The following is a 14,446-nucleotide window of genomic DNA, read 5'->3' on the forward strand; positions in this document are numbered from 1 at the left end:
ATTTTATAATTTAAATTTTAAAAATAATTTGGTATTATAATTTTATTAAGTTTTCTAAAAATATTCTGAATTTTTTAAATTTTTTAAAAATTAAATATAACATTTCTAATTTAGAAAATTGTTTTGTATATTAATTTTTACTTAAAAAAAAAGTTAAAAGATGAAAATGATAAATGTAGTGATGATAAAATAATATTTTTATTGGTTATTCTACTTTATTAATTTATAATTCAACAAAAATTATAATCAAGTGTTTTTATTTTGGTTCATTAGGTAAACAATATTTTTATGTAATATAATATAATAAAATTTTTAATGCAATTTTTAAAAGATAATTATCAGAAATCTTGCAATATTAAAGTTTTATTTCTATTAAATGATAAATTAAATCAACTTTGTCTACTAATAATGTTAATGGATGTGTTGTTTACAATAAAAATATACTACACATTATGTTACTTGTACCTTTGCTAATGTAAGTAACCCCAAAACTTCTCTATGCGCATTTATTATTTTGTATTAATTGCATTGTATGGTATTAATTTTTCTTTATTCTACCATGGTAATGAATGGATTATGTAATTTCTAGTAATAAATACCACTGGACAACAATAATGATAAAATGATCATTTTTATTGTAAGAAATATTAGTGAACAAAATGGAGTGCATTGACCATATAGACTGGGAGACAGATGAAATCAGTTCAATGGGAACACTGACACTAGAAAATAGTCGCTATTTCTACCCATCTTCTATAAGATCAATAAACAAAAAAATGAATAAAAAAATTTACAACCCCATTGAATTTTTTTCTTTCCATTTATACGGCTGTTCAAAAACAAATTTAGTTATCGCCTGAAAATCAAAAATCGGGAGACTTAGAATTCACGTCGATGATATTTATCTGGGTCAAAATACGAAGTTACTACGACACGATTGTTAAATTTCCGACCAGTTAGGTTTTGTTGTGCTTTCTGACAGTCTATGACTGAATTGAATTCCACAAATACCTATAATAAAATATTGATATTATAAAATTATATAAATTTAAAAAAAAAAAAGGCTAGATACAATATTTCTAAAAACTTACTTTCCCACAACCAGGTACTTCCACACCTTCTATGGGCCTTGGTATTTCAACACTCTTTACTACACCATACTTATTACATTCTTCTTTTATATCTTCCAGAATATCTAAAAACATATACAATATTTATAATCAGAAAATAAATATTAAATAAATTAAAGTTATAAAATAAAATTTGCTTATTATAATCACTTTTGATTTATATCATTATTAATAACAATAACCAATCAATAACATTAAATGAAATAAGCAAATATGATTAGTGAAAATTCAGGTTTTGTTGACACTGTCACGTTAAAACAATTAAAAATTGTATAACTGAAAGATTTATTAATTCTGATTATTACTATTATTAATTATAGTAATTCATCCAGTATTGTTTGTCTGCTGTTTTTTTCAGTACAGCCTTTAACAACAGCTAGTGTATGATTGAAGAAATGCCAACAATTTAAACTATTGTACTGCAAGCAAATAATTAAAACAATTAACATTTAAAGTAATGTCTAAGACTGATAACAATTGCACATTATCAGACATACATTGAAGTTGATAATACAAAAATACTATTTAATTTTTAACACATATATTTGAATATATTTTATATATTTTAACTTATTTAAAAATATATAAATGTTTGAAAACAATGATAACTATAACTGTATTATGATTGCAAGCAAGTTTTTATAGTGTTATATATGCAAAAATCACTTTAATCTGATGTGTGAAGCTGTGTGAAAAATCAACCTAAGTTAAATGACACAAGACTTTATTGGATAACAACAATGATAAAATGATCATTTTATCATTATTAAAATAATGATGTAAAGATATACTTTAAAAGTTTAATGGAATAAATGATAAATCAATATATCAGGAATAAAGTAATTTTTGCATCTATCAACAATTATACAGCACCCATACCACGTAGATAGTGCTTTATGTTTTTGGACTTGTTAATTCTAATAGCATTTGATGAATGAGAGCAATATCCATAATTACAACAAGCAGATTCTACTGTAATATTAAAGTTGTGAATAGCACACAATTTTATATTCTTCAAAATCAAATTCCACAAATATTAACATATTAGCTATCACAGTTTGTTGCAAAAGTTTTAAGAATGAAACAATGCAGGATGATGGGATATCAATACATGAGAACAAAACAGATAGGGTGAGAGTTGGTAACAAATTCTTTAACTCATGGTTCTTTCACAGTGGTGTGTAACAAAAGTCACAAGTTAACGAACAACAAAAAAAAAGCAGATGTTTCAAAACAAAATATCTGTTTGTTTTGACTTTTGACTAAGATTTTCTCTCTTTGCAGAATCAGAAAATTCATCAGTGTAATAAGTTCTATTAATAAACAAAGTCCAAGTAGGCAAATATATATACACAGAAATGTAAAACAGTAAGGTCAAAGAGGTAAAAAGAATCAACTTTGTTTTTATTAACAGTAAAATTGTATTTGACCAACATTGATTCATATTTTGTGCTCTTTTTCACCGAATGACTTCCCCCAGACTGCTCTCAGGCTATTCACCATTCCAATTGCCAGATTAATATAATTTTTCAAATTGTGAATTTTGTGACAGGCAGTGCAACTCATGAATCACAAGAAAAATTTCAAAAATAATAAATCTAAACATGTTTCCAATTTGTAACTGGTAAATAAGAAATCAAATAAACTGCATAAACAGCTATTTAAACAATTCAGAACATCAGCCTTTATAATCTAACAATAATATTTTATTAATAAACATTTAATGCTTTGTTATAAAAAGTTATTGCTGAATTAAAAAGATTGTTTTGTTTTGAATTGTACAATTCAAAGAATTGAGAACAAAGTTAGACAGATAAAAGTCGAGACCAGATATGGATACTTTGGGCTGGAGGCCCAATTAACTATATATGAACTTCTGATGCAAACTAGGAGTCATGTTATTTCAATTCAAAAATTTTCCCTGAAAGGAGTTAGATAGATGACTGGCACAACCTTGTTGTTAAAGGAAAAGTATGAAGTACAGGGGCAAGCCGCTACTAATTTTAGGTGGAGAGCATATATTTTAAATTAAATAAATTAAAAATATGATTAAAAATTGCAGCCTGGCATTGTGACAACGTCACAATAAATAATTGCTTGTTAATTCTAAAATTATATTTCTACAAACTTTATTTTAATTACTTTCTATTGTGCTTTATTTTCTAATGCAAGTATTAAAGATGAGACAGACTTTAAATAAGATTTTTAGATGTAACTAATTTTATACTGAATAAAATAAAATTTAAAAAAAAATAAATTCTGACTACAATAATTGTTTTCCTGTCAACAACAGCATTATTTTTCTTCAATATTCAAATAAGATTAAAATTTTTATTACATAATTTGCAATATATTTTACATTATTAATTTTTAAAGCACAAAAAAAAATAATTAGAAATATTTTCTTTATCAGTTTCCTTTCTTTGCGACAATTATCTAAAAGATGTCTGATATCTGCTACAGCAAATGTTGATAAAGATTTTTTTTAATATGCCATTTAATATATTCTCAACTTATAAGCATTATTAATCCTAAAATATTTATATTAATTATATATTAAATAAGTAAAAAAGATAAGGTAATTAATTACAAATTTTGGCTATAAGAAATATAAATTATACATTCACACATATAAATGATTTGACTCAATAAATAGCAGCTAATGAAAAAATAAAGAAACAAGATTAATTTTTTTCATAAATAATTTAGCTTATAAGTTACTTTATATCTTAATTTAAAATTTTGGATTATAAAAGAATAAGTTATCAAATATAAATTAACAAGTATTTAATTACAGATTTTGCAAGTTTTGTCATAATTTTATTAATGACTTGTTAGAACTGATATAATAATAAAGTTAAAAAAATGATTTATTAATGAATGTTAATTACAAAATGAAAATAATTGATAGATGTAACTGGAATATGTTGGAAAACTTTATTTGTATTTTAATCAGAACCATACCTTAAGAACAAACTATTTTGATTTTAAAAAAATCAAAATAGTTTGTTCTTTAACTTCTATAAATTGTCATCATTGTATCAATAACATAAAAATGTATTAATGCATGAGAAGCATTGATTCAAAACAGCTGGTCACATTTTATATACCATATTTACTCTAATAAACAGTGTAGAAAAGGTTAGAGTATCCTCTAATAGTAAGTGTCTATTGAAAAAAGATAGGACTTATTTTAAACTAGAAAAAATTTCACATATTATTCAGCATTGTCACTCTTACAGTAAATTGAAATAAAGTATTGTGTTGTTTATCAAATAATAATATGAAAAAAATCACCAGATTTTTCCATTAACAGTAGCCTTGAAATAACAGTCACACCTAACTTCCAAAGAATAAAAATAATAGTTATCTTGTACTGGTAAATGCACTGTTTATTAGAATAAATATGGCAATTAGAAATTTATAATATTGTTTGATGTATGTATTAAAAATATCATCAAAACAAAACAACAGTCCACATTAAATGCAAGCCTATACATGTATTTCCTGCATGAAATTAAAAGTAAAAAAATTTGACAATACATGGAATATTAAGTTTACAGATCTAAATTCTAAAGTAATAATTCAGTAGATATTTAAATAAACTAACCTTCATACTCTTCTTCATCTCTTAATTCCTCGGGAATGACCATGTTCATGAGACACAAAACTTCTGTGGGTGGACCTGCTCCACCAGTAAGATTAAGACCTGGTACCTGAACTTGCACTGGAGCCTAAAAAAATTATTATTATTATTATTATAAAAATTAGAAATATTTTATATATTATGATAATTATATCATCATACATTCATCTGACTGTTCTTTGCACCAACGCTTGCTCTCTGAACTATAAGTTTCTTATCTCCCAGTTGCATCCCATTCAGTCCAGCAATAGCCTGAAAAAATTAAATTAACAATGTTACAACAAAATAAAGTATAGCAAATAACTGGACAGTTTTATAAATAAAACACACAATAAACACCAAAATTCACATAACAATTTTTAAACTCTCAATAAAGATTATTATTCTTATAAGTAATATACTAATAAAAAAAAATAGAACAATTTCCAAATAATTATTATATCCAATAACAAAAAATCCAGCAATATCTTTCCTGGCAACATTTAAAACAGTTTGAGGCACCATCTGTTACAATAACCCAATATTTTATTATTACCGTATTTTGACAAGTATACATTGCACTTTTTTTACTATTTTTTGGAGCTCAAAATTATGGTACGTCTTATACTCAACAGGCAACCATTTTTACAGTGAAATTACCTACAGTAGTGGTCCACTCTAGGGACCAACCTGTGCAGTGGTCTGTTAAGCAGGTGGTCCCTCAACCGAATGGCTAGAGCATCTAGATTATCAGAGTAGTGACACACGAGTCATTGCCGCCATGTTCTGTCGACTATCATCACGTGACCTCTGAGTTTACATTAAGAAATGACGATTATTTCAGTTTAATAAAGGTATCGATTCATCCATCCGTCATATTCTTGAATAAAAAAAAACAAATAAAATGCATCTTTAGACAGTCCCATTAGAACAGTTTTTTTCTAAATTTTTTGTCTCAAAATAGGGGTGCATCTTATACTTGACAGCGACTTATACTCGTCAAAATATGGTAAAAACGTTTCATAATTTTAATTATTGTAAAATGGAAAAAAACTAAATTTTGAGAGTAGGGATGGGTTCTATAAAAAAAAAAAAAAAAGTAAATGCTAATAATAAGGAAAATTGTCATTAAGTTTGATCCTACTCGAGATAAGACACATGACCCCCTTTATCTCCCCATCCCATCAACCTCTAGAGCTGCCACAAACTACAGCTTTGAGAGAGCAAAATACTAGCAAACATGTGATAGTACATCTGATGACATCAAAGACTCCATCCCTTTCTTTGCACCCATGTGGTTATCTCTTTGCTAGCGAGTGATATGAGTGTATGTTCATTGTTGAATTGTCAACAGTGAGTGCATGCTCACATCACTCGCTAGCAAAGAGATAACAACACAGGTGCAAAGAAAGGAANTTTTTTTACTTAAAAATTTTTGTTTAACAGTGATTTTTTTATATCTGTAGTTAAATAAAAGTGAACAACAAAACTGAAAACATTAAATATACTTTTCCTCGCTCTTTAGTAATTTAATAAATTTATTTCAGTTCTATTTCTGTCGAAAATTTTCTAATGTTTACTAAACTGTAAGGTTTCTAATGTTCTGAGGTTCATAGTACTGAAGCATTGCATAGTTATAAACTAAATTTGTGTTTTATTTATAAATATTTCATATATTTGTTGATGTGTTTCTTAAAAATGTTTGATTCATAAACTCAGTTATAACAAATCAACCTTTAAATATTTATTACTTTTTTAAAACTCTACACTGTCATCATACATACAAACAGAATACGATTTTGCATGCATATTTGAATGTGTGGTCTTTGTAAGTATGATTTGTTAGTATGATTATGTTATAACTAACATAATCATACTATTCATAATCATACAATTCAGAAATCAGTTAGTATGATTATGTTATAACTAACATAATCATACTAACTGATTTCTGAATCATATTTTTGTTTTTATAATCTCAATAATCAATTTTGTAACTGTATAGTTCCAGATTAAATGCTATATAAACTAATTACAGATAGTTAAAATATATTATTGATAAAGAGAAATAATTTTTGATATAGTATTTTGATTATATAACTACGAATTTAATCTTCCATTTCTTATATATTATGTTTTTTCTGAGTAAACTTTTCTTATTATAAGCCAAACATTTTTAAGTCTACGACAATTTTTAGAATATTAAACAAACTTTATTAAATGAAGAACAAGAATAAAGAAATACTTGTTGAAAAAGTTTAAAATGAATATAGCAATATCTAACTTAAATTCTTTCGTAACTTTTAATTTGAAAACTCTTTTTAATCGATTTTCCCAATTTAAAAATAGGTTCTCCAATAGTATTACTTCAATATGCATATCTTCATCATTTACAACTTTTTAGTAGAGTTCTCTCCGATATTCTTATATTGGCAATATTTCATAAGCAGTTGATAGAGACATTTTTTTTTTCACTTTCATTATTATTAATATTCACATTTTTTCTATCCATTCATCAATCAAAATCTTTGTATATGCAATAGCTTAAAACACTATTTGCATATAATTTGTTCAAAATGGCCTGTCAATCGTTTCAAAATGTCCTAAATGTATACAAATATATTATTTTTAATGGAAAAAAATGTGTCAATAATTAAACAATAAAGTTCAAAATTTACACTTACTTTCTAATAATTGTGTACAATAAAATAGAAAAGTAATAAATACAGCATATATATGTTATATATATATATATAACATTCAATGTACAATATATTTAAATTTAGTATTCATATACTAAATATATGAATGACATTGTAATCTCAATAATAATTAAATTCAAATTTTCTTTGCATACCTTAATTAAATATAATACTTTTCAGTTCAGAATATATAAATGATTTATAAAAACTATTATCTAAAATCTTTTTAATCCTCAACATTTTTTTTAAATCTTAAAATCAAAAGTTATAACAAACAAAACTCAAAGAACACTATTGAAAATTAAGAAATTAATTATTAAGCTTGACTATTTTTAATATCCAATAAAACTATCTTGCTTATAAGGCCTTGGCTACACAAAACAATTCAGTATACAGCTATATAAATCAATTCTGCATATTATTAATGATGAATGTGACGAAAAATGTGAATTTTTGAATAATTTTAAGATAATAAATAAATAAATCTTATTTCTCTTTCCTGTAGTGTAATTTTCTATAATAAATATTGGTAAATTTTGATTTTAAATATAATTTATATACCATTTTTCTGAAAATAAATTTATCTTATGATCCCAATCATCTTGTATTCAAAAAATAAATGATATGAAATGTTATGTTTCACTTAGAATAAAATTAATACTATTTTAAAAGAAAATTCAAGAAATTGCTACAACATTAATTGTTGTTATTACTATTACTTTTAACTGTAGTTAATAATTTATAATAAATAAATTAGATATTTTTATCACATACCAACATTACATAAATTCTAAAAATTTGTCTTAAGTTCTTTATTTGAAAATAAAATTCAAAATGCTAAATTAAAACATTTTAAGCATATTAAAAGCAATTTTAATGTTAAACATAAATCTAAATTGGTGGGTTATTTCCAAGTTGTATTAAGACTTTTCTTATATAATTTTTTATCAATTCAAAATTAATTTCTAATCATTAATCCATTTACACAAATGATGGCTATGCCATAAGATTAAGCCAAATTTCTATAATTAATTAATTAATTAAATTTACTAAGAAATTTGTTACTATTCATTCTTCTTACAATTTAATGTTTTTGGATACCCGTATTTTTGTTTTTATATTGGTAATAAATTAAATAGTCATATTTTTATAATTATGTCTCTGGAATCCTTATGCCATTATTATTATAAATAACTGTGAAATATCATAATATTGGGTTTATACAAATTCAATATATAAAATCACAAAAAAGCTCTTTGCAGCATATTAACAGCAGGCATTATACAAATGTGTGTATTGCAATTTTTTCAGTGAGAATATTACTCTGATTTTTGTGAAAGTTATTTAAAGATATGACTTACTTTATGTATTCTGAATTAAATAATTACACCAAATGTATAGAATGTCTTTACAACATACACTATAATTGTTATTTAAATATACATATACATATATATATATAACCAAAAATCCTAAGAGGATTTAAAAAATAAAACAGTCACTTCAGTCTTTCAATGATCCTTTGAAGGACTGTTGAAAAGATTTACAATAATTTAGCAATTATTACTGACAACAAATGCAAAAATTTCCATTTATATTAAATAAGAAATGAAAATTTAAAATTAAATAAAACAAACTGTTGTTTTATTAAATTTTAAAATTTTAAGGTTTGTAATTCATTTTGTTCCACTATCATTATCCCTCATGAATATAGCTAACAATTTATATATCGTTAAAGAGATTTATAATATATTATAAAAAAGCCATCAATTAAAATTGGATAAGTTATTTAAGTTTAACAAAAAGGTTTTTTACAAAAAAAAATTTATGGAAACTTAAAAATATTTGATAAAGGATATAACTATAATCTCAACATACAATTTAACTAACTAACTGATTAGATATAATTTTTAAATTTTAATTTTATACTGGTATATATTTAAGGCAAGTAACTTTATTTTAACTAACCAGAAATACTATTTTGATAATTTCTTTTTTTGCATTTATATATCAGATTCTAATGTAAAATATCCAGACTTTGTAATGAAAGAAAACAGAAAGCTACTGTTACATAATCCATGACCAGAGATGCAAAATCATTCAATTTCTTAATTAATTAATAATGTAAATTCTTTATTTTGTATTCTTCTTCAACCATTTTTTCAATAATTAAGAAATAATTTTTTTAAAATTCAAAACAATCTGCATTAATAGTTGGCATGTCTCAAAGTACAACACACATATTTTCCTGTTGCATTCTGGTATGAGCAATAAGAATTATTATACAGAATGTAAACAAAAATGTTTTTGTCTACATCCTGTATAAGTCATATTGCATCAAGCTATATTTTGCTTCTGTTATGTATTAGTTAAATACAAGTGCATGCAAGTATAAATAATGGACTATTCAATGGAATAGTCACCATATACTCCTGACTAACCTTCTTGTGGAGCAAAATCCTATCTTTGTGGCCTTAAGCATTGCCTTGAGCATGTAAGGCAGTATAGAGGCCTCACATGGGTTTCCCATTTTTTCACAGTTTCCAGTTATATCCCCTTTATGTATTTTAACTGAACAAAAAAAATCATTTTTAACTAATTTTAAGATTCTCTGCCATTTTATGATTTAAATTGTGCTACTATATTTCATAGAAACAAAGATAGGATTTGGCCCCAAGAGAAGAGGGCTCAAGATGCAATGAAACTATGCCATCAAATAACTTACCAATTTACATATACTCTTGTATACTTGTATTTAACTAATATGTAACAGAAGCAAAATATAGCCTGGTGCAATGTTTATGCCTACATTCTTACAGAATATAGGCATAAACAGATATGTAAATATTGCCAAAATACAATTTTATATTTACCAAAAAATTACTTAATGGAAAAAAGTTATTTTATTAAATAACTTGATGGTAATTATCAGTTTTGATTTCAGTTATAATAGCAACCAGTTTGAGAATAATTAAAATATATTTTAGATCAAGATGATAGCTTCTTAATTAACAAACATACATGAGCGACCTACCAGATAGATTTATATATATAATGTAAATAAAATCTGGTTTATTAGCTGATTAGCTAATCTATTTAATTAAACAAATGGTTAAATGAACAATTATTTCCAATTTAACTAGAAAAAGTTCTATTTAGTATCTTTCCAATTAATCCAATTAATATAATCAAATGATATTATAGCCCAATAAGAATCTGGCCGTATCATCTGGTTATTAACATGGAAAAAATTATCAGGTTTGATTTTAATGTAATTTACTTTATTAATTATTTGTTAATGATTAAATCAGAAGAAAAGAAAAAATTTTAAATGCAGCAATTCATTTTATTTCGTTTATTAGATATATTTTAAGTATTTACTAAACTCAAGATATAACAATTATTCCAGATATATGTGCTTAAGAAATTAATAATTATATAGATACATATATAAAATGACTATATTAATGATATTTAAACACTAAACCAATAAAATATATCAGATTTCCCCTTATCATAATAACGTGGAACACTGTTCAGTAAAAAAAAATAAATAAATAAATATATTTATATGTATAAATAAATATATATGTTAAATACAATTATTAAATTATCAAGAAAGCACCCAACATTCTCAAATGAGTACATAATAGAGTAAAAATTAAATTACATGAATTTTTTTAATTGTTTGACTGGATTAAATTCAATTCCCCCAACATTATCAATGCAATAATTATGCCATTAACTATATTAATAATTATATGCTGCTGTCATGCATATAAAAAGGATTCTCTGCCTTTTCGTAGAAAAAAATAATAATAAATAAAATAAAAAATAATACCGTGATTTTTACATAATTTAAAAGAACACACATTCTTTAAATATTTTTGAACAGAGAAAATCTTTATTTTGTATTCTTCTTCAACCATTTTTTCAATAATTAAGAAATAATTTTTTTAAAATTCAAAACAATCTGCATTAATAGTTGGCATGTCTCAAAGTACAACACACATATTTTCCTGTTGCATTCTGGTATGAGCAATAAGAATTATTATACAGAATGTAAACAAAAATGTTTTTGTCTACATCCTGTATAAGTCATATTGCATCAAGCTATATTTTGCTTCTGTTATGTATTAGTTAAATACAAGTGCATGCAAGTATAAATAATGGACTATTCAATGGAATAGTCACCATATACTCCTGACTAACCTTCTTGTGGAGCAAAATCCTATCTTTGTGGCCTTAAGCATTGCCTTGAGCATGTAAGGCAGTATAGAGGCCTCACATGGGTTTCCCATTTTTTCNTAAAAAAAAAATAATAAATTCTTTTAAATTTAAAGGGGATTAAAAAAAATCAATATTTAAACTTATATTTTTAATATAAAAGTTTTTAAAAATTCATTAAAAATGAAATAATCTAGTCTACAATTATATCCTCCAACTGTCACAATACTCACCTTCTTCCTGATGTTATTAAGAAATGGAGGGATTACTAAAAAAAAAGTTTTTATATATCGCTGGAGGTATAAAAGTAGGAATTTAATTTGAAAAATTAATCAAATATTGCAAAATTTGCTTAACCAAAACATGACTTTTTTAATATTTTCTAAAACTAAAACATTTTTAAATACATAATTTTGAATAATTTGATTATTATTAAGTAACAAGCTACTTAAAGACCTCCATAAAATGTATTTTAAACTTGTAATTTGCATGCAAAATTTAACCTGTAGGGAAATAAAGAAAAAAATTTTTATGAAAAGTATCAAACATCCCTCCAATTCTGCAAAGTATTCGGTAAGTATTTAAAAACCAATTATCTTCCAATTAACAATGACAATAAAATCACTAACATTCAACTGTCCTACCTGATCTTCATTCAAGTAGTTTGGCAATCCACCAATAAAGATCTTGTGAGGAGAATCCTGGACCACTGTAAGAAACATTAATGTAAATAAACGTACTATTGAAAAGCTATTTAAAAATTTTTATATTTTTTATGACAAGAATAAATTAAAGAAAAATCTGAAATGAATCATTTTTAGTAGTTCTAGTTCATTCATCAAGTAAACTACTTCATTCTTTGAATGGATTTAACATTGGCTTAAATAAAATAAAATTCATTCTTCATATAAAATGTCATTACTAAATATTTTAATTTTACACACTTTATCAATTCAACTCTTGGACATTCTTCATAAAGATTTATATAAAATACTAAAATTGAAAGCACGCTTAATACCAATTTCACAATAGACACAAATTAATAACTGTCTTTAGGCATTGAAACTCATTTTAATTAACACAAAATACATAAAAGCGAGCACTTTTGATACTGCATTACCATCTTTTTCAGACAAAACTGTTAGAATGGAATAATAGAACACCTAACAAAAAATTCAAAGGAGAAAATGTAAATTAAATATTTTAACATATAGAATTGTTATAAAAAAGGATCATTAAGAATTTATATAACAGACCAAATGCAAAATGGAACAAAAAGAAAATGATGCAAAACAAGTTTTAAATATCAAAATACATTTTTTTAAAAAACTTACACAGCCAAAATGAGATAGATGCTAGGCTGACAATACAGTGGCAGAAATCATTATAACAACAAATTAAGTCTTTAGAAATTTGAAAAGTGACACACAAAGGTCCAGGAGGTTAAGAGGTTTTTTATTACAAGTGTTCATAGTTAATATATATAATGATTTCCAGATGAAAACAGTTCTCAAATTGTCACAGTAATAAAGCTTCCAACTATAGGGAATCACATCTTCTATAACCTGATATAGTTAATTAAGGCCTCCTGCTCCTAAGGTTTCCATAAGGTCTCATCTTTCATCTAACTCTGTTCTTGAGATTAAGGAAAGACAAACAAACTACAGTGGAAATTTAAGTCTACAATTTTTTCAAATTGCAGCCCAATAATGTTAATTGCCTGGACAAAACCACGGCTACTGGGGTAACTGTTTGCACTTTCTTGTGAGAGTTTTTAAAAAAATTCCCATGTTAGATTTTCATGATTTTGGTGTCAAAATGCTCGGTAGAACCTGGCATGTGCATAAATTATTTTTTTTGGAAAATATAATTAACTCTCACATAAGATATAATCAAAAAAACACTTAATTTTTGACGCTTAATAACAAAGAGGTATTTCAACATTACATTTACTATAAAAAAGCCAATACAGTAAAACCTGTGTAAACCAGAATTGCATGATAATGAATATTTTTTCTGGTTTGGCTGGATTTCATTTTAAACAGATTTTTTAAACACACAAAATTGCTCTGTTCCAAAGAATTTATTCCATTTCATTCAAGTGCCATTTTTGACAGGTTTTACTATACATGGATTTCTATAGTAAATACATGTTTTATTTATTACAATATTAAATTCCAAATAAAAATGATCTTCTTCATACAAAATAATTTGTACATAAAATATTATAGTTCATTTTTAATAAATTACAAAATTTTTTCATCATCATTATAATTATTTACAATAGCCTATTCCTAAATAAAATTCATAAATAGAACTTCATAATATGTTAAAATAGAAAAATATGTTAAAATTTATATAGATGATTCTTCTTATAAGCATTCAACTATATTATATATATTATATATACAGTTTAATTTTATTATACAAAAGTTAGTTATGATTTTCTAACTTGTAAAGTTGTTATAAATTTTATTTTATAATATATAAAGCAAATAGTTATAATATATACAATATAATATATATAATATAAAGCGAAACAGTTTCAATATCATTAGTTTTATACAGATTTGTTGCATATAATTGACCTACATACTAAAATTATGAACGTGTATTTCCTGTATTTGAAGATCGAAAATACTTTTTTGATGTGTTGTTTACTTATTAATATTGTTAAATTATTATTAAAAAATTATATAATTTTCATATAACTATAAGAAAATATAGATTCAAAAAACCGAAAATGTCGACTTTTGTCTCTT

General features: G+C 24.5%; 2 protein-coding genes across 5 annotated transcripts in view; both read right to left on the bottom strand.

The window, feature by feature from the left end:
- Nucleotides 1-14,446, bottom strand: part of LOC111640519 (splicing factor U2AF 50 kDa subunit-like) — a 69,674-nt gene that overhangs the window by 4,855 nt on the left and 50,373 nt on the right. For 3 of the 4 annotated variants that reach the window (XM_023386537.1, XM_023386536.1, XM_023386535.1), the window contains one exon: nt 12,314-12,393. In XM_023386537.1, the coding sequence (XP_023242305.1) occupies nt 12,314-12,393 (80 nt within the window). The remainder of the gene's footprint in view (nt 1-12,313; nt 12,394-14,446) is intronic. The other variant, XM_023386538.1, reaches the window with a different exon arrangement.
- Nucleotides 616-5,051, bottom strand: LOC111640520 (splicing factor U2AF 50 kDa subunit-like). The gene is made up of 4 exons (XM_023386540.1): nt 4,939-5,051; nt 4,741-4,864; nt 1,092-1,195; nt 616-1,011 (listed from the first exon to the last, which is right to left on the bottom strand). Exons 1-4 carry the CDS (start codon nt 5,005-5,007, stop codon nt 880-882), a joined length of 429 nt encoding a protein of 142 aa, XP_023242308.1. The 5' UTR covers nt 5,008-5,051; the 3' UTR covers nt 616-879.

This window comes from Centruroides sculpturatus, unplaced genomic scaffold (assembly GCF_000671375.1).
Source record: "Centruroides sculpturatus isolate CEXI.00-Female unplaced genomic scaffold, Cexi_2.0 scaffold1438, whole genome shotgun sequence".
In the NCBI taxonomy this organism is placed as follows: domain Eukaryota; kingdom Metazoa; phylum Arthropoda; class Arachnida; order Scorpiones; family Buthidae; genus Centruroides; species Centruroides sculpturatus.

What these genes read in the sequence shown, in the direction of transcription:
- LOC111640520 (XM_023386540.1), bottom strand. Translation starts at nt 5,007, where the DNA reads ATGCAACTGGGAGATAAGAAACTTATAGTTCAGAGAGCAAGCGTTGGT. An exon ending in CAAAGAACAGTCAGATGAAT is followed by an intron (nt 4,865 to 4,938) that starts GTATGATGATAT and finishes TAATTTTTTTAG; the next exon opens with GCTCCAGTGCAAGTTCAGGT. An exon ending in AGATGAAGAAGAGTATGAAG is followed by an intron (nt 1,196 to 4,740) that starts GTTAGTTTATTT and finishes ATATGTTTTTAG; the next exon opens with ATATTCTGGAAGATATAAAA.